The following is a 27,181-nucleotide window of genomic DNA, read 5'->3' on the forward strand; positions in this document are numbered from 1 at the left end:
ATTCTCTAGACTCCCTATCTTCAGCATCTTCATCGGATGGTGTGGACTTGCCATTGTTATTATCGACCACTTTTTCACCATTAATGTCTAAATAATATGGTGTCATAGTTTCTATTTTGAACTGTCAACAATAATTTTAAATCTAAATTAGGAGTTTATGTTCGTGACAACATATACAAGTTGGCAATGAGCGTGAATGACATTCAATGACGGGGCTGGAGTACTCAAGATCGTGGAAATGAATATACGAAGTATGTGAAAGAAAGATCGAAATATAAGTCAAAACGTTTATCGTAGCTAAAAGGGTTGTAGTAGTTGTACAATACCATGCATACCCTTTAGGGTGGTGGAGGGTATCAACCCCTCCAACTCATACAACCCACTTACTACATCACTGGCACATCATCTTTTCTCTCTCTTATTTTTCCCATATTTCCCAACCCATGACACATGGAAATTGATCTTTCCTAACTCAATCAACTCACTCCCTGCATAACTATTATTATTAATTAAATTATAATTTTAAAATTAAAACTAAAATAAAACATAACATTTTTAAATAAAACAAAACTAGTACAAATAAAAAGAACACAATAATTAAAAAACACAATAAAAGATAGTACATAATTACAATCCTAAACCCACAATTTAAATAAACTAGTTACCCGTATATGAAATGGAGGCATGCTTAGTGTAATAGAAAAAGTTTGATAGAATATGGTCGTAGCTTTCAACATTCATTGATTCATGCAATAATTATATGTTAACGGCTCCACCATTGGGGGTGGGGGGGAGGGTGATCATATACTCCCCATCTTTTTCATATTCACCAGATGGTGTGGACCTGCCATTGTTATTATCAACCACTTTTGCACCATTAATGTCTAAATAACATGGTTTCATAGTTTGTATTTGGAACTGCCAACAGTAAGTTTAAAGCTAAATTAGGAGTAAACGTCCGTGACATCATATACAAGTTGGTGATGAATATGAACGACATTCGATGATAGGGATGGAGTACTCATGATCATGGAAAAAAAAACATACAAAGTATTTGAAAGATAGATTAAAACATAAGTCAAAACTCTTATCGCATGTAAAAGGATTGTAGTAGTTGTACAATACCATGGATACCCTTTAGGGTGGAGGGTATAGACCCCTCCAACTCACTCAACCTACTTACTACATCATTGTGTCATCATCTTTTCTCTCTCCTATTTCTTCCATATTTCCCAACCCACAACACATAGAAACCGATCATTGCTAACTCACTCAACCCACTTGCCACATAACTACTGTTATTAACTAAATTATAAATTTATAAATTAAAACTAAAATAAAACAAAACATTTTTAAATAAAACAAAACTAGTACAAATAAAAAGAATACGATAATTGAAAAAAACACAATTAAAGAGAATACCTAGTTAGAATCCTAAAACCACAAATTAATATTAACTAGTTATCTAGATATGGAATGTATGTATTCCTAGTGTAATAGAAAACATATGATAGAAGTTGTTTGTAGGTTTCAACATTCAGTAATTCGTGTAGTAATTCTTGGTTAATGAATCCCTCATTAGGGGGGGGGGGGGGGGGTGATCAGGCTGATGCATATGAGATAGCTTAACCCCCTTATCTGGAAGTATCATATTGTGTAGTAAAAGACTAGTGTACATTATATCTCTTGTTTTCTTCACTGGCATAGCTCGTGCGAATTATTTTAATATGTCCTAATGTGCTTTAAGGACACCAAAAGCATGTTCTATGTACTTTCTTTCTGATTCTTGTACCGTCTTGAACCATTTTTTTGTTGGTTATTGGATGTGGATATGACTTCAATAATACAACATAGGTTGGATATATTTCATATGAAAAATATTAACCATGCTTGTAGTGTCCTTCATTCATATAAAATGAAGTTGCAGGTGTTGTTTCATGATATCTCGTCAAACAATGGTGATTGGTACAGGACGTTCAACTCATTGTTTGAATTAGCGACGCCATAAAATGCATACTAATACCATAAACATTGTGACGCCACCACTTTTAGTATCACTGTTGGGTACACATGATCACCCTTCATGTATTAACCTCTTAATTCTGATGGGCAATTCCTCTAATCTCAATGTTTGCAGTTAATTCTACAAAGCATTCCAGGGAATCTATGTCTTGTTTCATGTGCTTCGTAAAAAATTTGAATGTTGGTGGATGTTGGGAATTATAAATATCCGACCTTAGATATTTGTAAAACACCATAGTAGAAATTTGAAGACTTTGACTTAAAGTCCTTTCTAGCATATTCAGATAGTCATCTAACGAGTCTGGGTTGCTTTCATACACTATTTGATGCATTGTTGAGTTGCATTTTTGTAGCGTATTGAAACTTCTCTGACTTCTTGCATCCCATGTTGTTTTGAAAGAAAAAGGATAATTCCTCTCAAGGTCACCATTAACACACATAAACAAACATTTTCTTATACGGAACCTTCAAGGAAATTGCCCGTTTGTTAAGGTTGAGGCACTAGCAAAGTAATGGAGGATTAGAAGTTGTTCAAAATTTATATGAAGAATGGAGTGAATAAAGAAAAAGTCATCAAAACTTACAGGTTCCATAAATCACCAAATGCATCAGCTGAGGGACCGTTAGGTGATTGGAAACGACCACCAGCGATACCTCCATCCCAAAAACCTAACCCAACCCACTCACAATACCCTCCACCTACAGGGATTCTGATGTATTCCATTTTTCTAAATATAACAAACAATACACAATTTTTGCACTTAGGAGACTACATTAAATACAAGTATAAAAAGTAATACATTGATTGACACTTTTTTATATGATTGATATATAGGTGTTTTGGTAAAAAATTACACAAGTATTGATCAACCAAATTGAATGAGAGGTTTTGATGTTCAAATTGTGCAATTGAAAAAAGGTAAAGATAATGACACGCTTGTTTACAAGGAAAGCCCTTGATCCTTTCTAAGATCTCCGGCACAAAACCTTAGAAGGTGATAATGATCACCAACCTTGATTATTTTATTAATATAAAACAATGATTGCAGGGAGTATTTCAGTAAGAACAAGTGAAAAAAGTATGCAGAGTAAGCAGAGTGTGTCGTGTGCGAGATATAAGTCTCAATTTATAGTCTAAACTTGCTAGCAAAATGTCTGATATTCTCAGGATCCTCTATGACTAGCTTTCCGAACGTTGTTTGACTTGGTATTTCTGGTCTTTAGCATAGTTGAGATGAAACTCTGTTAAGAATAAGTCTTCTCTTGACTATTTCTGCACATGTGTTAGTTATGAACGAAATATAACCTTCATAAACATTAGTAAATAATAATAACGGTGATAGTCGGGATCTTGGGATAGTTGAGGATCCTGAATATCTGATGGGGTTTGAGGATCCTGAGTGCTTTGAGGATCCTAGTCCTAATAATTGCCCCCAAGTTATTCCTACAAATGTAGGAGTTAATTTCGAGAATATTAAACGAATAACTTAAATTAAAGAGATAAGGGGAGAGAGAAAAGTTGTTGAGAGAAAAACTTGAGACACACTTGAACAAACGTTAGAACAAGTATAGTTGCGGAATTAGTTAATCTCAAAGGATCTAAAAGCTCAACAATAATAAGTTAATGAGTTAGATAGTTAGATAGTTAGTTGCGGAAATGTAAGGAAATGTAAATAACAAAAGAATATATATCAAGTAAACACATAAGTTGATTCATGTAAGTCCCTAATTTTCCTGTGTATCAATCAGATCCGTTTGATGGTGCGGAATCCCAATCAAACAGATGATGTCAGATCAAATAGAAGAGAAGAAGAAGAAGAATATGATGAATCTATGTATGAATTGATTAGAATGAAAATCCGGATACAAAAGATTCACACACACAAAATGCTCTCTAGTTTCTCTCTTCTCACGTTCATCAATCAGTTCCTCACACCCTAACACCTATATTTATACTTGGGAGTATTGGCTAACTGAACTTGGGCCGTAAATGGGTTTACGGCCGTAAGGTGTTTACGGCCGTAAACTTAACCGTAAACATGACCTGACCGTAAACTAGACTGTAAGCTCATAAAATATTACACAAAAATATAATTGCCCAGAAAAGCAAAGTATAAACCATATTTTGACCCAACAATCTCCGCCTTGGTTTATAGCTTTCTTTTCTTAATGAACCAACAAGCTCCACCTAAAAAGTAGCTTGCTCCTCTTGTCAATCTTCAATGGGAGCTTGGCTTCAGCTTTAACCTTCGATTTCTTCACAGCATCAGGATGAACATATGAATCTTCAATGAATGATTTCATCTTGAGCACTTGAGGTTTTCTTCAGAATTTGGCATTGAACGCACATTGGGTGAGGAGGCTTGACGTACTGATTCTTGAAAGATGACGCTTTCAGCTTGAGAATCTTCAGAGAGAACAGCAGAGAGAACAAATCTTCTGGATCACTCCAGCAGGTTCATAGATAGCAGCAAACTGATTGAAGAGGCTTCAATGCAATCTGTCACATAATCTTCAATTTCTGCTTCACCTTGCTTCTAGGGTTGAAAGATTGAATGTTGAAAGAATAATCTTCATTTCTTGCTCCTTCGAATGAGAATTCTTTGATGCTCACAGACGAAGCCTTGGCTCAGAAATCTTCACCACAAACTCCATGAGTTTCATCTTCACCTGAAATCACTTTTCAAGACAAAACAAAACCAAAAGAAAACTTAGCACACAAATTAAAACAAAAACAAAAATATTTTTAGATTTTTCATATTTTTTGAAAAAGAAATAAAACAGAAATAACACTATTTTTTAATTTTTAATTTTTTGATTTTTTTTATTTCTCCCCTAATATTTAAATTAGAAGAACACTATGAACAAACTTAACAAAGACAAAAATAATAGCTAACTTTAAGAGTGATTTGGGATCAAAGTTATTGGACAATCTTAGTCTACTTGTCGGTACCCTTATCTCCACATCTTTGTCTGATCGATCGCCAGTATTATGGTCCACTTAAACACGAAAGATTTGTGACAATTTTGGACAATTTACCAATGACATGATACATGCATATATCTAATTATAACTATATCATCATGATTGGCCCTAAATCTTAAATAAATTTTTCTTAAGACCATTTAACTGACTACAACCAGGGATATTGTTGTCTACCTAAATTTGTCTGTGTATCAATCAGATCCGTTTGATGGTGCGAATCCCAATCAAACAGATGATGTCAGATCAAATAGAAGAGAAGAAGAAGAAGAATATGATGAATCTATGTATTAATTGATTAGAATGAAAATCAGGATAAAAGGATTCACACACACAAAATGCTCTCTAGTTTCTCTCTTCTCACGTTCATCAATCAGTTCCTCACACCCTAACACCTATATTTATACTTGGGAATATGGGCTAACTGAACTTGGGCCGTAAATGGGTTTACGGCCTTAAGTTGTTTACGGCCATAAACTTAACCGTAAACATAACCTGACTGTAAACTAGACTGTAAGCTCATAAAATATTACACAAAAACATAATTGCCCAGAAAAGCAAAGTATAAACCATATTTTGACCCAACAATTCATAACATGGAATGCGTTTAAACAAAGTTAGTGAGTGAGATCAATCTTAGTGATAAAGTCACAAATGACTTTCTCCGAAGAGAAGTATTAATCAGTTATGTTCGAGAGGATTTAGGGAGTAAGAAAGATATAAGATGCGTAAGGAATACTTGAAGATAATTCAGATTTTTTAGATGAGTAAAGAGAGATATGTTATTATATCAATTTTTTCTACGTTTTCATCATCCGAATATGACGAAACGTTTGATGGTCGAAACTCTCTGCGGATTGGAGCTTCATCTTCTGATACTGGAACCTCGATGGTTGTCATATGGTCCCAAGTGGAGCTTGAGTCCCATGTTGTCCGTGCCTCTGGAGTGGAGCTTGAGTCCCATGGGACTCAAGCTCGTAGAACTCGTATGGAGCTTAATCAATCAGAAACTCATCTATTGTCCCAAGCTCCAAACTAGTTTGGATGCCTAAACTAACCGTGTAATTTTCAGGCCTTATGCAAGGAGGAACAAGAAGAAGAATGGTTAATCGACAGTACCTGCTCCTTGCACATGACCTGATGGTTAGAATACCTTCGAAATTTCAGGCCAATTTGCAACGGTGGAGATGTCACATATGAGGTTATGGTGTTCTCACTACGAGAAACTTCTCTATTCAAAAGGTTGCTTATGTAGAAGGCCTTAAACACACTCTCATCAGTGTTGGTCAACTATGTAAAGCAGACCATCGTGTTGAATTTGATGACCAATTTTGCTATGTAATGACAAGCGATAGGAGTACTTGTTTGATCAAGTCCAGATCTGAAGGTACTATGTACCCTCTGGATGTATCTCTGATCATAGTCAAACCACAGTTATGCTTTCTATCCAAGGCCGTATCCGAAGTCAGTTGGCTATGGCACCGCAAGCTCGCTCATCTTAACTTCAGATACATCAACAATTTGGTCACCAGAGAACTATTCAGAGGTCTACCAATCCTCAAGTTCAGCAATGATACTCTCTGTCCTACATGTGAGTGTGGAAAGCAATTCAACGCAAGTCACCCCACGGTGATTGATTCCTCAATTTCTGCACCATTAGAACTTTTACACATTGATCTATGCAGTCCATCTACCATAGCCAGTCTACATCACAAAAAATACATACTGGTTATTGTGGATGACTTCACACGTTTCACATGGGTCTTCTTTCTTCGACTCAAATCAGAAACAACGCAGGTGATGATCAACTTCATCAAGGAAATCGAACTTCAGATCATGTTACCAGTCAGACGTATCCGAAGTGATAATGGAACCGAGTTTACTAACCACCTTCTAAATAGTTTCTTGGTTTCCAAAGGGATTACACACAACTTCTCAGCTCCATAGACACCACAACAAAATGAGGTAGTAAAACGAAGGAACCGCACTTTAGTAGAAGATGCCAAATCTATGCTCAGTTTTGCACACCTTCCTCTCTACTTCTGGGCCGAAGCAGTGGCCACAACCTGTTTTGTACAAAATCGAAGCATTATGTGCAAACGTCTCAACAAAACACCATATGAGGGCCTTAACAACCACAAGCCAAATGTTCGATTCTTTCATATATTTGGGTGTAGATGCTTCACAATCAACAACAGAGATCACCTCAATAAATGCGCACCGATGTCTGATGAAGGTATCTTTCTTGGCTACTCCACTAACAAGGTTGCTTATCGATTTCTCATTAGATGCACAAGGTTGATAATTGAAAGCTTCGATGTGAAATTTGATGACTATCACATCCGCAACTCCACTCCATCAACTAAAACCACAACAATTCTAGAAAGTGATATTCTTGCCTCTTCGGGTTCATTAAATCTATTTAAAGTAAACTAAGATGGTCTCATTGATCTGATAGATACAGCTAAGTTATCAAAAGTTCTCGTGTCTCTAGTAGCTCAGCAACAACATGCAGATGTATCTGGTCCAACAGTGTCCGAAGAAGTATCCCTAAATACTTCCACCTCGCCGGTTGAGGGGGAAAACTCCACTTCGGACCATACAAGAACCATCGAGGTTCCAGTATCAGAAGATGAAGCTCCAATCCGCAGAGAGTTTCAACCATCAAACGTTTCTTCGGATTCGGATGATGAAAACATAGAATACATTGACACAAGAACATATCTCTCTTTACTCATGTAAAAAAACTTAATTATCTTCAAGTATTCCTTATGCATCTCATATCTTTCTTACTCCCTAAATCCTCTCGAACATAACTGATTAATACTTCTCTTCGGAGAAAGACATTCATGGCTTTATCACTAAGATTGATCTCAATCACTAACTTGGTTTGAATGCATTCCATGTTATGAATCAACTTATGTGTTTACTTGATATATATTTTGTTGTCATTTATATTTCCTTACATTTTCGCAACTAAGTATCTAACTATCTAACTCCTTAACTTATTATTGTTGAGCTTTTAGATCCTTTGAGATTAACTAATTCCGCAACTATACTTTTTCTAACATTTGTTCAAGTGTGTCTCAAGTATTTCTCTCAACAAAAGTAATTTTCAAAATTAACCCTTAATGGCTAGGTAATTTTTAAATCCAACAGATGGATAACTAGCCGTTAATAGTCAAATCAGCCTTAAATCCTAGTATAAATAGAGGTGATCAGTTTCACCATTCTTTACTCGTCTTGTTTTTCTTTTCTTTACTCGTCCTACCTTTCAAGTACCAGCGATTCATTAAAAGGTAACTAATTCCAGCTCATATACTATTTTCGTATCGCCTACTCTAAAATATAACCGTTTTATTCCATCTGGAGATAAAACAGCGTCCGGCCGGATCTGATGAAGGAACATTTTATGGAACAACAATCTGTCCCCTTGTAAACGAGAGACATCCAACAAATAACCAAATACGGTATCTCTAAATATGTCACGTCTGACACTATCTAACACTTCAAATAATTCTCATATATTACAGCCCAAGGCTTTTAAGTTTACAATTGTTTTCACATTGAAATAATTAAAATTATGCTGCACAAAACACAAAAAACATATTAGAGAACTAAACAAATATTTTGTTTTGAAATATATGATTATTAAGTGCAATAATAACATAAACAATAATAACAATGCAAATACAAATATTTAATAAATAATTTATATATTTACGATAAAAAACAATAACATACACATAGTATAACAATTTTTCAACTTAAAAGACAAATATATAAACAATTTTCTAAGTTATACGACAAATATACAAACAATTTTTATCTTTTTAATTATATAAAATAACATTTTCTAACTATATAAGAAATAATTTTTCAAATAAAACGACAACTAAATTAACATTTTTCCAAGTTATACGACAAATATATATACAAATTTTCAACTTATATGACAAATAAAAACAATTTCTAACGATACTATAAAAATTTTTATACTTCAAAACAAATATATACAAATTTTCAACTTATACGACAAATATATATATGCAAACGACTATTGTACACGTACTGTAATTTAACCATTTTTCAATTTATAAAAACAATTACACGAGAAGAATATATAATTTTTCAAGTTATGCAACAACTATACAAACAACAAATAATATATTGTAAACATTATTCTAATAATTTATTTAACTAATAACTAAAGAAAAATGAGAATATTCTAACCATTTTACTAAATGTACAACCATACGATGCACACTCTATGCAGTCTCTACTTGTATATTCATACAACCACTAACAAAATAGCATTTAAACTTCAAGTTTACTAATAACAAATATTAAAACTATCAAATACAATAAAATTATCCTTTCACAAGCATTATAATTTCATTTTTTTTACACTGACTATTACAATAAATAATAAAATAATAAAGACATATCCTAAATAAAAGTTAATTAAAATATTAAAAGAGTTAAAATTAACCATATTTGCGGGATTGTTGAAATAATCCTCCATTTTCTTCAAAAAAATCGTCCAAAGGAATCCACGAGAGAGAGAGAGAGAGAGATTTTCTGTAATGAAGAGTGAAAAATGAAGAAAAAAAACCTTATATAAGAAAATCGGCATAAAATCACAGATAGCTACAGTAAATCGCAGATGGACTTTTCCATCTACAAATGTACAAGCATCTAAAGCACAACTGTGTTTTAGCCGCTTGTACATTCGCAGATGGAAAACCCAAATCGCAGATGGGGCTATTTCATCTGTGAAATCAGTGGCCAAATTTGTAATTTCGATTTTTTTTGCTAAATTTGTAATGTAATTAGTGTAATTGACTAAATTTGTCATTTTCTCTTTGTATATTTACCAAAATGCCCCACAGTTTATAAATAATAATAATAAGTGTTTATTTTACTAACGAAATAGCGACTGAATTACGAATTTATTGTTTTTCTGTCGGTAAACCATCACTAATATCCTAACTATTCGTCCATCGGAAATCCTTCAGTATTCCGTTGCTATTCCCAACTGATTTGTCCGTCACTAAAATTCTGTCGGTAATGCCCAATTTTCTAGTAGTGATTAAAAAAATTAAATATTAACATGATAGTAGTGTAAAAGAAGAAAAGATAGAAGAAAAAAATGTTACTTCATAATTTTGGTATGTAAGCAGCTAGGTGTAGAACAAAAAATGGTGGATCTTTCTCTATCTTTTCAATTAAACGAGGAGCATAATTGGTAGCGCATATAAATTTGATGAATTAAAGAATTCGTGTCGAAAAATGAGATCCTAATTAATAAAAAAAATATAAAATCTCTAACTGTTTATATTAATAACGATTAAAAAATAAATAAAAATAAGAAATATAATCAATACAAATATAGAATTGGTAATATTTTTTTCCTTCATCGATATCAGATATTAGTGATACATGTAAACCTCAAAAGATAATTATCAGTTTGCTAATTATACCGAATCACAGTAAACAATTAAATAGATAACCAATAAATTTTCTCCAGTACGTACGTATTAATTCTAGTTTGAACTTCTCACTTTTTTTATATTATATACTTATAATTTGTTTGGTACACATATATATACACGAAACAAAAATTTCTCATAATCAATGGAGGCAAAGAGAAGCATATGCGATGGGCAAGCGATAGAGAAGTTGGCTAGAGAAAATTTGAGTTCAATCGTCGTCCAGCAAATGAATGGAAACCCTAGTGTTTCTGAGCCTTGTCGTCGTGTTTATGAGTGCAAAGACTGCGATAAGAAGTATGATACATTCCAAGCTCTCGGTGGTCATCGGGCAAGCCACAAGAAGGTTAAGCTAAGCGGTTCAGAAAATTCATCTTCTTGGACGTCCCTTCAAAAGTTGCATGGATGCAAGGTTTGTGGAGTGGAGTTTGCTATTGGACAGGCCTTGGGAGGACACATGCGGCGGCACCAAGGACTGAAACTGGGAAACAACACGACGGTGGAGGTGGATAATGAGCTACAGCAGAAAAAGGACGAGGATATTGATAATTATGATAACTCATGGCGGCATGAGGTCAACTGTGCGCTGCATGATACGGTCGATGAACAGTTAAGGCAGCCGGCGGAAGTTGTGAAGTATTTACAGACGTCCGGTGAGGATCATGAGATGGTGGAGACAGCTAAAGAATCTACTGCGGTGGTGCCACGAGAAGAATTTAAGTGTTGTGATTTGAACTTACCTCCAGAAGATGATGATAGACACAATGAGTTTCAAGTGCGCAGTTATTATAACTTTCTTTAAGCCTCATTATCTTCATATATTCTTTTAATTAATTTATATATTAACGGAAGTTAGGGTTTTGTTACTAACTATTTTTGCGGCTCAATTAAGATGAAATCCTTATTTAACTTAGTTTATTCCCTAATTTGCAAGTAAAATTTTGTTTTCGAGGTGTTGGTATTATGAACGTAAGAAAACGTTCTGAGATTATTATACTTTGCTATAACGTTTGTAGCAAGACATGATCAGTACAGAATTTATAACAGGAAACCATGTGGTTTCATATTTAACATGTTCAACCAAAAACCCTTGGTGGTTTTTTGGAATTGTGTTTTTTTGGACTAGAGCAAGGTTAAATTAGTAAAAACCAGTATGCAAAACAATTATTTAATGACCTTAAACTAGGAATAAACCAGGTCTTGAAGTGGGGTTTGAGCTATGATTCAAATGAGTTTAAAGTTTGACACACAACCAGTGAAATCTGTTCGCATTCTTTCTTCTATGGGTCAATTGAGACTTAATCCACATTGAAAACTATTCTATTTTCAAAGTTTCATACCTTTTTCCACACTTCCTATTTAGAAACTTTACTTTTCACATTTGAGACCCAAATTCACACTTTTGAATACATAATGAAAATCTTTTATATGTATAAAATTTTCTATTTATTTTCTCGACTTATTTATTTTTGGATTATTTAAGCCTTACTATATATACGATCCAATGATCCATAATAAACGAAGAATGTTTGATTCCTAAAATTTTAATTTTTTACTAGGTAACTTTTTTAAATAACCCATAATAATTATTTAGACCACAATAACTTTGTCAATCATTATTTTAATTATTAACTTTTTAACTTTTGATAGGTATAATTCAAATTTGTAATAAGCCTTTGTTTAAACAATTCATAATAACTTACGAATTTTACTCATTATTTTTTACTTAAAGAACTTAACTCAATAATCGGGGCTAAATGGCTTGATTTCTTAGCCAATCCATAACAATCTTTCTTATCACGGTTTTTTTTTTTTTTTTTTTTTTTTTATAACTAGTAAAAACCGCGCGCAAGTTGCTGCAGGATTGTATAAATAAACTTACTTGATCATCATCTCAACTGACGCACCAATCCAATTGCAATTTTCTCAATTAAAAAATCATCTCAATTAAATTGCAATTTTCTCAATTAAAACATCATCTCAACTGACCTAACATAATTATTCTAAAATCACGTTGGGCATAATATAGATATAAAGATAATCACCATGATAAAGTTCAATCGGATATAAATAAGTTTGTGTGTGTGTGTGTGAGAGAGAGAGAGAGAGAGAGAGAGAGAGAGAGAGGTTGGTGTTGTTTGGGAGAATGTAGAAAATGGCAAGGTAGTTTCATTGATTTATTTATTACAACATCATACATTCATTTCTTTTTATCACAAGTTTACAACTTTAACTTTGAGAAATCTAACTCACTTGTAGTAGCATCATCCAAATGCCAAACAATTTCCACAGTTGTTGGATAGATTGTTGAAAGTATAATATCCAAACAAAAAAAAAATGAAACTACATTAATACTTGAAATTAGTATATTTTCAATGTATAATGCCTTAATAAAAGAATATTCAATACTATAATAGAAAAAAAATGAAAGGATGTTATAGCCCAAAGAAATGAAAATATATTGTTATTTTTTGAATTTGCATCTTTTAATATGGTGTCCTTGCATGGCAAACCAATAATAAACAGCCTTTTAAAGTAAAATCAAACGTAATAGTTGCATTATATCACTACAAATGCAAAAATAGAAAATAATACATTTTTTATATTGACAGGAAACCTTTACCTCCCATAAATTGTAACTGAAGTAAAAGGATATTATCTTTAACAAATTATAATGAAAAATAGTAATGAAATGAACATTTTAATTTCGAAAATTGATGGTAAATGTTAGGTTTGTTAGGGCAAAAATAGCTCCACTTGGACCATCTGATTTAGGAGAAAGCCACGACTCCTGAACTCCTACTCATGTTCTATATGAAATTTGTTGTTGTCAACACAAGAACCACCATTGATTGACCATATATTTTACCCTCACATTCAAATAAAAAAAATCAAATTTCATAGTATTCATCACACTACAAAAAAAGTGTCAATTAGTGACAAAAACGAAATTGTCACTAACAATAGAAAGAGTCGTCACAAATTCATTTAGTGACCAAAAGTATGGTCGTCACTTTTCGTCACTATAGGTCCGTCACAAAATTGATTTAGTGACCAAAATATATAAGTGGTCACTAAATAGTGACTAGAATATACTGGTCACTAATCTGTGACGACCCGTTTCGTCACTAAATGTTGTCACTAATCAATAAAAGTCGTCACTATTTTCTCTAATTAGTGACCATAAAAAGTCGTCACTGATTTGTCCAATTAGTTACCATAAACAGTCGTCACTACAATATCCAAATAGTGACCATAAAAAGTCGTCACTGATTTTGGTTGATAATTCTTGTATTTAACCAATTTACAAATTGATTTGTCAATTAGAAAGAAGAATACATCCGCTACTGAATCTACAAATAATAATACAATAATATAATTTATATTTATTTTTAGCTTAATATATTCATTGGGTAACAAGTTAATGCTAACAAGATATTCCCCTATGGAAACATATTTAACTGTTTCTCTACAAAGCTGATTGTTTATCTGAGGGGTATCACATTTGTAGTTGATTATCTGATCGTTTGATAGATTAGCTGTTCTGTCAACATCTTTGTAGGTTCAGAATCACCTATAAGAAAAAAAAAATGTATTAGATTCCACAAATATAACCTGATAAGTTTGAAAGAAATATGAATTGTGTGGAAAACAAAGGAAAAGAGGAAAAAAAATCAGTCTTTAATTTCCATGAGGTCTTGAGTCTTGCCATCCATTTTGTTCATTTATTCTAGAGTGGAAGCTTTTCTATAAAAAAAATAACAGTTAAAAAGCCATATGGCTTATCTCTCCATCAATGCAAACTTTTTTTATTATTCAAGTCAAAGTCAAGGTCAGAACTCTCTAAAATCAACTTGAGCTCATTAATGACTTCACATCATCAACCATATATCATGTATGTAAATCTGCATCAAAACATGAAATCATTCTTAGCTAACAACAAACTTAAAAGGGAAAAGTCAAATGATAAATCATAATAGAAATATAATATTTTTCTAACAATAACATAGTAAAGTTACAAAGTCTTCACTCAAGGAAGAAAGAAGCTTTTTAGGACATTATACTTTTGAAAATCTATCTCAATATAGCATTGTACTAAATTTTGTCTTATTAGGACATTATACTTTTAAAAATCTACCAAATTATTGAATTGTGGCAATGAGTTTCTTTGTATCTGGATGACATTCCTATAACTAGTAGATTTTGCAAAGTACAATGATGTAATAGAAAAAAAAAACAAAGATAGAATGCTATAACAAATGAATCAAAGGAAGTACATTGCTATTTCTTGCATTTAACCCTAAAAAGGAAGGACGAAAAATGAGTATTAGAGGCAACTAACCTCAACAAATACAATTTTAGGGAGATGTAGTGTCTGAACTGTAGTATAAAGAGTTGACTTGGTTATAAATAGTTAAAAAGCCATATGGCTTACCTCTCCATCAATGCAAACTTTTTTTATTATTCAAGTCAAAGTCAAGGTCAGAACTCTCTAAAATCAACTTGAGCTCATTAATGACTTCACATCATCAACCATATATCATGTATGTAAATCTGCATCAAAACATGAAATCATTCTTAGCTAACAACAAACTTAAAAGGGAAAAGTCAAATGATAAATCATAATAGAAATATAATATTTTTCTAACAATAACATAGCAAAAGAGGAAGACATAGTAAAGTTACAAAGTCTTCACTCAAGGAAGAAAGAAGCTTTTTAGGACATTATACTTTTGAAAATCTATCTCAATATAGCATTGTACTAAATTTTGTCTTATTAGGACATTATACTTTTAAAAATCTACCAAATTCTTGAATTGTGGCAATGAGTTTCTTTGTATCTGGATGACATTCCTATAACTAGTAGATTTTGCAAAGTACAATGATGTAATAGAAAAAAAACAAAGATAGAATGCTATAACAAATGAATCAAAGGAAGTACATTGCTATTTCTTGCATTTAACCCTAAAAAGGAAGGACGAAAAATGAGTATTAGAGGCAACTGACCTCAACAAATACAATTTTAGGGAGATGTAGTGTCTGAACTGTAGTATAAAGAGTTGACTTGGTTATAAACATTAAAAAAATTGAAAGTTTGTTGCTATCGAGTATCATATACACCCACATACCTTTCAGCCATTGCACAAAGTAGCTCATTGACAACTTTAGCCTTAATAAGATCTCCTTTAATTAGAAAACAACTTAAGCATACAGTAATAATCTGTGCAAATTTCAAATTATATATGTATTTTATTGAAAAAAAATTTAACAGTTATCACAATTCATAAAATAAATCATGAACATACCTGAGCTAATTCGATACTATTGCAATGAAAATGACATATTTTCCCCAAAGCGAAAACTGCATCATCATATGCAATCACATTCTCAGGATGAAGAACATTATAGTGTCTTATTACAACATTTAGCCTCGAGAGAGCCTCTTAAAATAAAAAACAATGTACAAAAGTTGAAGTAATAATATTAAAAATAATCAAGTAAATATAAAATACAAACGATGATATGTATTATGTACCTCCAAATAGTGGTTTTATGGTTTTATAACAGAACCACCATACTTTACACACACTCCAAGTCCATCCAACACACAACATTAATCAATACAAATAACAAAAACAGATACAAATATAGATATAGATACAACCTTTTGTTGCTTGATTTCAGAGTCATTGGCCCAAGCCTGCAATACACAAACATAACTTTAGAGATAATATGTGTGTGTGTGTGTGAGAGAGAGAGAGAGAGAGAGAGAGAGAGAGAGATTGGTGCTTACATTGTACAACATCCATCAGCCTTGAGAAAAACATGAGACACTTTAATACCAATGTCTTTCCACCTAACAGAGTTCCTAATTTCATCAGCATCATCGCTTCCACTACCAATTCTACCAAAGTTCTTTAGTATACAAGATACAAAGTCAGATGGAGTCACTCCTTCATTACTCTGTGCTTTAACAGAAGTCATGAGTGTATTAGTGATGTCCAATAACACTTCTGCATTAGCAACTTGCTCCCTAGGCTTCTGAACTGAAAACAAAACAAAACAGAAGATGTGGTCTATCAGAGCCACAAGAAACAGATTATGTAGATATGAAGATATTTGTTCAAAATACATGTCTGGTTAACAATTATTTATTGCTTGTAGTGTTATCATTCTTAGGGGTGGCATAAATTAGGAAGAGCAATGTGATAAGATACCAATAAAATGAGCTAATTGTATACGTTGTATATGTTTAAACACATCAACGAAGTAATATGGTGGCATAAAATACCAAGTTGATGCAGGCATTCGACTTCATCAAAAATGAACCTGAATTTCTCCGAATCTACCTTCGCTATATCATCTCTCTTGTCTGCAACAAAAAAAAATATGAAAGCAAATGAAAACCCCCACGATTGACTTGAATCTCATAAGGTTCTATAAAACAATATGCAAAAACACATCAACGAAGTAATATGGTGGCATAAAATACCAAGTTGATGCAGGCATTCGACTTCATAAAAAATGAACCTAAATTTCTCCGAATCTACCTTCGTTATATCATCTCTCTTGTCTGCAACAAAAAAAAATATGAAAGCAAATGAAAACCCCCACGATTGACTTGAATCTCATAAGGTTCTATAAAACAATATGCAAAAACGATGGTGTAGATATCAATAAAAAACCGTAACAAAATGAACGGGGATTACCGCTTATTAGATTCTTCACAGCAAGATAACGAGACCGAAGAACCTTGCGCTCCAATCCATTTCCCTCGTTTTGATCATCTCTTTTCGTTATGATCACTCGCTCCCCGGTCTCTGCGACTAGCACTGTTCACCTTACCGCCGCTACCACTCGGTTCGCCTTTTACATTTCGAACCATGATTAAAGAAAGGAAGCCGATACCAAATTAGCATATCTTCTTGAAGGACTCGCAAAAAAGGAACAAATTAATCGAAGTAAATAAACCCTAGAATTTGTAACAGGGTTGTGGAATCAACTGATAAGTGTTCACATATGACATATCTGTATCTCCTCACTATAAATCTGAAACAACTTTGAGAAATTTAATGTGGGTCTTACCGGTCACCATCCTATCTCTCATCCTCCCCAACTTTTATTTCTTTTCTATCTTTAGTGACATCGACGTCTTCATCATCCTTCTTTTTTTGGTACTTCAACTCTTGGGAACCAACACCATAACCTAATGTTTCTTCATCTTTAGTGGTTGTGGTGTTGATTCGATGGAGTTGAAGGACCGAAAAAAGAAGGGATGGTGAAGACGTTGATATCACTAAAGATGGAAAATAAATAGAAGTTGAGGATGATGAGAGATGAGATTGTAAGGAGATACAGATATGTAGGGTCTATTAATTTTTTTAAATATATAAAGTATACATACATAATTAAAAAATAATAATAATAAAGGCACAATAGTATTTTTAGGTAAGACAAGGATCAAACTCGTAACAAAATTAAACAGTAGGGATCGTCCGAGTTAAAAAATACATTAATTAAAAAATAAACAGTAAAGATCATCCGAGGAGATACAAATATGTGGGGTCTATTTATTTTTTTAATATGTAAAAAATAAATACATAAATAAGAAAATTAATTAAAAAATAAATTAATAAGGACACAATAGTCTTTTTAGATAAAACAGAGACCAAACACGCAATAAAAATAAACACTAGGGGTCATCCAAGTTAAAAAATAAATTAGAGACAAAAAACATAAATTGCCCCAAACCACAGGGACCATTCGTGTAATTTACTTTTACTTTTCGTTTTGTTCATATTTGGATAACTATTTTTTTGTACACGTATAGGTAACGAACTTGTTGAAAGTGTTCACATCTAGAATTTAACCTGCTATAGCAGGTCATAATAGTCATATGTGAACACTTCCAACAACTTTGTTACCTAGATATGTACAAAAAAAAAAGATAATTACCTATATGTAAACATACCCAAAAATTAATTACCTTGATAAGTCATTTTCACTACGTTAAGTCCCCAAGAAGAACTTATATTATACAATTAAAATAGTTTATATATTAATTTGTTTGTTTCCCCCTTTTCCCCACACGTATTACTTTTTTATTACTGCACAATTCACCTATTTGACCACACTTTTTAAACTTTATCATATTAATTTGTTCCTTTATATATTTCCATTTCTTAGTCGTCGACAATGATTTTATGAAGTTTGGCCAATCGGCCCCAATGATTTTGTTATATTTTATGAGAATTATGTTATAATTATCATTTTTTTTCCCAATTCATACATATGTAGTATGTATATATTGATGAGAATAATTGATTATTTTAGTATATACTTAAAATCATGATTTGTACAAATGTATGTCAGCTTCTTCGGTTATCATTTTTAACCTTAGCAATTTAATTAAATACATTTTTAAACTAAGTGATTTTATTAAGTATTTAAGTTGGAAGCTATCGTAATAAAAAAGAATTCTATACGTGACACAAATTAAAAATTATAGTTCTTTGTATAACAAAAAAAAATTATATATTTTTTTCTTATATTTGTTTAGAAATTTTTTTGTAAAAAAACATAAATTCATATTGTTTTCCTGAATAAAAAAGTAATTAAATCAATTAATTTTTTTACTGTGCCAGTGACCACTATTTTCTAGTCACTAAACTCTTTCCATACAGTGACCACTATTATATCGTCACAATGCGTAGGTTTGAAAATCAAATAGTGCTTAATGATCACTATTTTTGGTCACTAAGTCTCCAATATAGTGAGAACTATATTTGGTCTTTAAACGTCAAATCAATGACCACTAATATTAGTCACTAATACTTGTTATAAATTAAACAATAATAATGATTTTTAGTGACCACTCAGTGACAACAATCTCAGATTTGGTCACTAAACATATACCACTACCAAAATTCAGTGACCACTTAATATTTGGTCACTAAATAATGTTGTTAGTGACCAGATTTCAAGTTGTCATCAGAAACTTGGTCATTAAAAAGGAATTTTCTTGTAGTGTCAATTAATTATAAATATAGTCAAGATTTTTTTTGTATGAAAGGTGTTAGAAGAACTTATTATGAGTAGAAATTGAAAATTACATTTACAGCCTGCAATATACAATGAAATCTCCGTTCCAGCATAAACAAAAAGGTTTGACAAATCCATAACTTAAGCTCAACGACAAATGAAGAGAAACTTGTTTTAATCTTTGATTTTAAAAATAATAAGAAAAAGATTAATAATTCATACCTCTTCTTCTGATATTTCATATTATCATTCCTCTTGTTGATCTCACTTACAAATAATTACATATCATACGAAAATAAAAATGAATTCATTAAATTAATCAGATTCCTCTTGCATCAAAGTGGTAAAAATTGTTGTTTAATATTGATGAAAACGAAAGAATTTGTGCAAATATTAGGCCGAGATTGATCACTGTCGTGATTAAATGACAACGCCATTAGCCAATGTACAAATTAATAATAAAATTTTATTCAATTTATAATAAATTCGCAAGTTTCTTTCATATAGTGTCAAGAAGAGCTCCAACGCAATTTATTTGACACTACTAGGGAATACTTCAAACCCCACAATTTCATATCCAGAAGCCTTCTTTTTTATCATCACTTGTTGATATCACTCTAGTATGTCCCAAAATTTAAGGTCAAAAGTTTCATTTTTATAATAATAAAATCATCATCCAAAACGTGTTCATAAAACCATAAAAGAAAATCAGAGTATGCCAATAATCATCCAAATACATCAAGTCAACAAAATTCGGAAAAACATGGTGTGTGCGATGCGATTGTCCTGAGCCCTTCTCCTTCGATCCGAAAGTATCTGAAACATAAACTGAAAACCGTAAGTACAAAGTTTAGGGAGTTCCCCAAAATACCTCATACCATACATATCAAACATGTGATGGGCCATCACTACTACAAAACGGTGTATACAAGTCGCCAATTAGGACCCGGTTTTTGGAAAAACCGGGTTATATAATGGAAAAACCGGGATCTAAAACAGGACAAGCAATATGACCCGGTTCATTTGAAAAAAACGGGCTATATATTACACTAAAGTAACCCGGTCCCTTGCATAGCAACTGGGACTTTTGTTGTATGGGTATATGACCCGGCCTTAAAAGAAGAACCGGGTTCTATTAGTGTATATTACCCATTTTTTATGAAAGCAAGTTATTTGACTTTTTTTTGGTATAAAAACTACATACCCTTACAGTAAACAGTGGTCATATCACCCCCTATCTTCCAATTAGTCAAGTTAATGCTCATATCTTGTTTCTTTTTTATATTAGTTTTTTCATCTAGAACATAAGTAATCACTCATGTGATGATTATATTGCATTTTGTATTATTATTTGTATAGGGAACAGTTTTTTTTTGAACAGTTGATGTATAGACATCAGTTTACTTTCATGTATATATTACTTTTGACCAATGGTGTAGAATTACATGAAAAAATAGTCATGTTCAATAAATTACATCAAATTAGGACTACATATTAAAAAGAATTGAACTTAGTTCACAAACGATGTCCTCCGATGTACTTTGATGGTTATAAATACAACAATACTACATCAGTTACCATCAATCCCTCCATTGATATTGTTGTAGCTGAAACAACAAAACAATAAACAAACATCATAATCACCACCTGTCAACAAGTAGATATATACATTTTCAACTAATAACAGGGCAGCACCAAGAAAACAGTTGAATTTCAAAAAAATAACACTAGGGGCAAAATGGTCAAGTTGAATCTAAAGGGATGAAGTTATCTCGCAGCCACCCAATTAGTAGCACCAGAACAACAACTATCATGAAAAAGCAACAAACTCTCATGAACGGGCGTCTATCCAAAGGAAAATCAGCAAACTCAATAACTATTTAGTAAACATTCACCAATGTTACTTGAAAAGTCAGCAATCAAAAACTTTAAGCAGTAGCAGCATAGTAATAATCAACATCTTTACGAGCGTTTCTATGTCGGATACTAAACAAAAAAAATGGGTTCTTTGACAGATGAGACCTATGTTTGCTCTCTGTTTAATGATATCCTTATCTCTTTTGAAATTTATGTACTCTACAAAAAAATAGATAAGCTACACTCAAAAGATAAACCGATCAAGAATAAACTTGTATTTAAAGTTATAGATATTGATAAAAAAAATCTGAAAGATAACTATTGCTGATTCATATGATTATCTAATTAGTTGCTATTTATTCTTCCATTTACACACACGTAAAAAGAAGAGACGACACATCAACAAACTTGTATTTGTTCATCAATTAGCATACGCAATAAATCAAGTGAACAAAAAGATAGAAGTTGATTTGTAAGTATCTCTAATCCTAATTAGGTGCATACTTCTAATTGATTCCACTTCTTTGAAGCTACATTCAATTATATGATAACATAAGTTTACTGTTTAGTTATATATGCAGAAAATAGATAAATCTTGTATGAAGGAGAAGAAAACCGTATGCTACAGCACACATACTCTTCTTCATTAAGTCTTAAGTATGTATTTTTAACCCTATTCTACTCAAATTTTCACATCTGAGTCGGTTAATGTTTTAAATTTGAAAACTTACAGATGAAGTTTAACAGAATCTGAAGCTGTTAAGGGCATAGAAGATTGCAAAGATTCAGTTTCCTCAACAATCGAAGTTATCTCTAGTCTCGTTGTAGCCTTCGCAATATCCCTTGGAATTAAAGATATCATCAACACAATCTCTTTCATCTCTGGCACCAACAATCAACAACACATTCAAAGGTAACTCTCAAATTAGAAAATAAATTTTCTTTACATGTAAGTAGAATTGAAAATCCAAAACAGTGTTAAGACTGAAAATCTCAAATTGTGTTGACTAGATACCATAAAACCTAAATTTGGTTTCAATAAACATGATTTTAGTTGAATACGACATACACTGAAGTATTATTACCTCAAATCAATGTAAGATTCATGATCCTTCTGCATTCCTTATATTCACACCTAGGACCGAGTTTATAAAGACTCTACTAGGAGAGTAGATTAACAGAGACGATGAATCTTTCTTCCGCTATCAGCCTTTCGTCTCGCTCTCTCACTTTTTTCATTATCATGTATAGAATGGTCTTTATAAAGGATTAAAGACGATGAAATATTTGGCGGAAAAAGTCCCGCCTTCCGGTAAAAGTCCCGCCTTCGAATTTGTGATATCTATAAAAGTCTACATTACGTATCATTCATTTGTTACTTGTCATATTTTTTTCTTTTTATTTTTATTAAATATTAAATAATTGTTTATAATTTCATAACATCTATTAGGCTTAGATTATCCCATATATCCCTTAATATATATAATAAACAACACTAAAGTTAATATTTATATTGACTTATATAATGTTTTAAGACTTCTTTCTTAATTAAGGTCTTTATTTTAATTATATAATGTTTTACGACTTCTTTCTTAATTAACGTCTTTATTTTAATTGTTGTTTAATATATCACAATTATAATGATAATAGGAATTATGTTAAAATATTATATTATTTCATCAAGTTGTTTTAAAATATTAAAAAAAATTATTTGTTTGAAATTAAAAAGATAATAATAACAAAACATTAAACATTAAGCACGTCTATAAATATATAAAAACAAATATATTACAAAATATCATCAATAATGATTATTAGTTTATTTGTTTAATTCTAGAAAACTATTTATATTCTTATGTATGAAAATGGTATATTGTTATGTGTAAAATGTGGTATATTTTTAACTGATGCAAATGTTAAAAATTTATGACAAAATGTTATAAAATTTTATAAAGGTATAGAAAAATATATTGGTTTACATAATAACTCATTATATTTTATAATTAAGTATGTTGGTTTTTTTAAATATACGTCATTATATTTGAATCATATGAATACATATTGAAGCTTATTGAACCGTAATAAATATATTCTTCATCTTATCTAACGAATAAAAACAATGTATTTTTATTACTTTCAAGCGCTCGATAATATTTTTGTATGATTAACTTTGTATTATGTACATTACATATGCCTTTAAATGCATATGTTATCCTACATGCATGTTATTCATATATATCTTTTATGTAATAACAGATGGATCGTAGTTACTGGATGTATGGACTTAAACGTTCATGCGATGAATATTTGGCATGTCTGAGTGGTTTTCTTAAAGTTGCAGAGGAGAATCGGGTGAATAAAGGAGAAAGCTACATATGGTGTCCTTGTGTAGATTGTCAGAATTGTTGTATGTACACTGATTCTGCCAAAATAGAAGAGCATTTGATAGTTCGTGGATTTATGAGAGATTATACGTGTTGGTCACGACATGGTGAGATATTGGTTGATCATAATGCAACTGCTTTAGAGTATAATGATGATATTGTTGATACAGACGATAACAACTATGATAACTTATCTGGAATGTTACATGATTGTGAAGACAATGTTGCTGAAGATGATTATGAAAAATTTCAACAATTATTTGATGAATCAGAGAAACCGTTGTATACTGGGTGTACAAAATTTACCAAACTATCAGCTGTGTTGAAATTGATTAACTTAAAAGCAAACAACGGTTGGAGTGATACAAGCTTCACAAGTCTTCTAAAGATTTTGCATGAGATGCTTCCGGATGATAACGAGCTACCTGTGTCCACATACCAAGCAAAAAAATTGATGTGTCCGATGGGAATGGAAATTGAAAGAATACATGCTTGCCCAAATGATTGTATGTTGTATCGAAACGACTATGCAGATCTACATAGTTGTATTACATGTGGTACATCACGATACAAAAGGAAAAATCCTACAGAAGAAAACAATATTATGAGAATGAGTGGACCGCCTGCTAAAGTCTTATGGTACTTGCCTATCATTCCAAGATTAAAACGGTTATTTGCAAACGCTAAAGATGCAAAGTTGATGCGATGGCATGCCGAGGAGCGTACAATAGACGACAAAATAAGGCATGTTGCAGATTCTCCTCAATGGAGAAATATCAATTCTAAGTTTGAAGAATTTGGTCAGGATATTAGAAACATTAGATTTGGACTTAGTTCTGACGGCATCAATCCATTTGGAAGCTTGAGCAGCCGCCATAGTACATGGCCAGTTCTTCTTTGCATCTACAATCTTCCGCCTTGGTTATGTATGAAAAGAAGATACATCATGATGTCACTGCTAATTCAAGGTCCAAAGCAACCGGGAAATGACATTGATGTTTATTTATCTCCATTAATCGAGGACATGAAAAAGTTGTGGAGTCCAGGTGTCGAAGTGTATGATGCATACAGTGCGGAAAATTTCCAACTTCGGGCCATGATTTATTGCACCATAAGTGATTTCCCAGCATATGGGAATTTATCTGGATACAGTACAAAGGGATCAAAGGCATGTCCAGTATGTGAAGATGACACACAGTCGTTATGGTTGAAAAATTGCAAGAAAAATGTATACATGGATCATCGAAGATATCTTCCAAAAAACCATCCGTATCGTAAGAAAAAAAAAGTGTTTAATGGTAAAACCGAGAGCACGATAGCAAGGCCACCATTACGAGGAGAAATTGTATTTTCCCGTGTTGAAAATCTAAACATTACATTCGGAAAAACCAAAGGTAAAGGGAAACGAAAACATAAACGTAATGGTAAAGATAAAGGTACAACTCCTCTAGAAAATAATATTTGGAAGAAAAGATCTATATTTTGGGATTTACCATATTGGAAGCACTTGCAGGTTCGACATTGTCTTGACATTATGCATATCGAAAAAAATGTTTGTGAAAGCTTGATAGCCTTATTGTTAAACATCAAGGGAAAAACAAAAGATGGGGTTAATGTTCGAGATGACATGGTTGAAATGGGGATTCGACCCGAGCTTGCTCCTATTAAGAATATTGGAAAGCGCACGTATCTTCCAGTAGCTTGTTATACCATGTCAAAGGCTGAGAAAACAAATTTTTGCAAGTGCTTGCATGGTGTGAAGGTTCCATCCGGCTATTCTGCTAACATTAAGAAGTTAGTGTCGATGAGTGAACTAAAACTTCTTGGTATGAAGTCGCATGATTGTCATGTTTTGATGGCCCACATGATTCCTATTGCAATTCGTGGAATATTACCAGATCGCCTTCGACACACAATCACAAAGTTATGTTTGTTTTTTAACATGATTCATTCAAAAGTTATTGATCCTGAAGTGTTAGATTCATGGCAAAGTGATATCATCTTGACGTTATGCCAGCTTGAGATGTATTTCCCACCTTCATTTTTCGATATCATGGTTCATCTAATATCTCATATTGTTAGAGAGATAAAGTATTGTGGGCCGGTATACCTACGATACATGTATCCATTTGAGAGATATATGGGTGTCTTAAAAAGGTATGTAAGGAATAAATTTCGACCAGAGGGTAGTATTGTTGAAGGATACGCTACAGAGGAGGTAATTGAATATTGTACTGACTATTTACAAGGTGTTACAAGTATTGGCATACCGAAATCTCGACACGAGGGTAGACTTGTAGGATATGGGACAATTGGATTGAAACGGGTAACTCCAAAGAAAGAAGACTTGCATCTGGCACATTTTACAGTCCTACAACATATGACGATCATTGCTCCATACGTGAACGAGCACAAAAGATATATAGAAATGTCGAATGGTGGTAAGAGCAAAAGATGGTTGATTACAGAACATAACAAAACATTCTCACAATGGTTAAAAGACAAAGTGAAAGCAAGTTATGGCGTGAACAATGTTGATCAAGCTGTGGCACATCTAGCAAATGGTCCCGAACATGTTGTGGCAACGTACCAAGGGTACGACATTAATGGTTATACATTCTACACTAATCAACAAGATAAAAAAAGTACGCTTCAAAATAGTGGAGTAACGTTAATAGCCTCAACAGAATTATATGGAGATAATCATGATGCAAGGTCAAGGATAGCTAAAGATTCATATTATGGTGTCATTCACGAAATATGGGAATTAAAATATGATACCATCATTATACCTATGCTCAAGTGCAAATGGGTTGACAACCAACGAGGTGTTAAAGTTGACAATGATGGGTTTACAATTGTTGACCTTTCCACAAACGGTTATGTATCAGAACCATTCATTCTAGCTAAACAAGCTAGCCAGATATTCTATGTAGAGGACCCAAAAGACTCTAAAAAGCACATCGTCATGCATGGAAAACGGCATATACTTGGTGTTGATGATGTTGTGGACGAGGAAGAGTACGATCAGTTTGACGAGCTACCCCCATTCTCTATCGGCATTCCATCTTCAAATGATGAGGTTGACGACACTACTTACTTAAGGTCAGATCACAATGAAGGATTATGGGTGTCATAAAACCATGTACTTTGAAAGGTAATAAACGAATTATTTGATGCAAAACAAAGAAATATGATTATAAATTTGTAGTAATCTAGTACAACCATTGTATTAACATATTTTCTTTTATTTGCAGGTAAAAATCACGACAGAATACATTACAATATCAAATACCAAATATGCGTAACAAAATTTCCAAACTAAGTTTGTTTAGATTTTATTTAATGTACTTCAATATTTTAGTTTCAGTTTGACTTTGAATGTGGTACCTTGCTTCGAG

General features: G+C 32.4%; 1 protein-coding gene and 1 long non-coding RNA gene across 2 annotated transcripts; one reads left to right on the top strand and one right to left on the bottom strand.

Annotated features, from left to right (window-relative positions):
- Positions 1-20,422: 20,422 nt before the first annotated feature.
- On the bottom strand, positions 20,423-22,626 carry LOC128128546 (uncharacterized). The gene is made up of 3 exons (XR_008226532.1): positions 22,482-22,626; positions 22,128-22,278; positions 20,423-21,146 (listed from the first exon to the last, which is right to left on the bottom strand). It is a non-coding gene; the product is annotated as an uncharacterized LOC128128546 (long non-coding RNA).
- A 1,026-nt stretch (positions 22,627-23,652) lies between these two features.
- LOC128129298 (uncharacterized) lies at positions 23,653-26,919 on the top strand. The gene has a single exon (XM_052767915.1). The coding sequence runs from the start codon at positions 23,653-23,655 to the stop codon at positions 26,917-26,919; it is 3,267 nt and encodes a 1,088-aa protein (XP_052623875.1).
- Positions 26,920-27,181: the final 262 nt, after the last annotated feature.

Source organism: Lactuca sativa, chromosome 9 (assembly GCF_002870075.4).
Source record: "Lactuca sativa cultivar Salinas chromosome 9, Lsat_Salinas_v11, whole genome shotgun sequence".
Lineage (NCBI taxonomy): Eukaryota > Viridiplantae > Streptophyta > Magnoliopsida > Asterales > Asteraceae > Lactuca > Lactuca sativa.

What these genes read in the sequence shown, in the direction of transcription:
- LOC128129298 (XM_052767915.1), top strand. Translation starts at nt 23,653, where the DNA reads ATGGATCGTAGTTACTGGATGTATGGACTTAAACGTTCATGCGATGAA.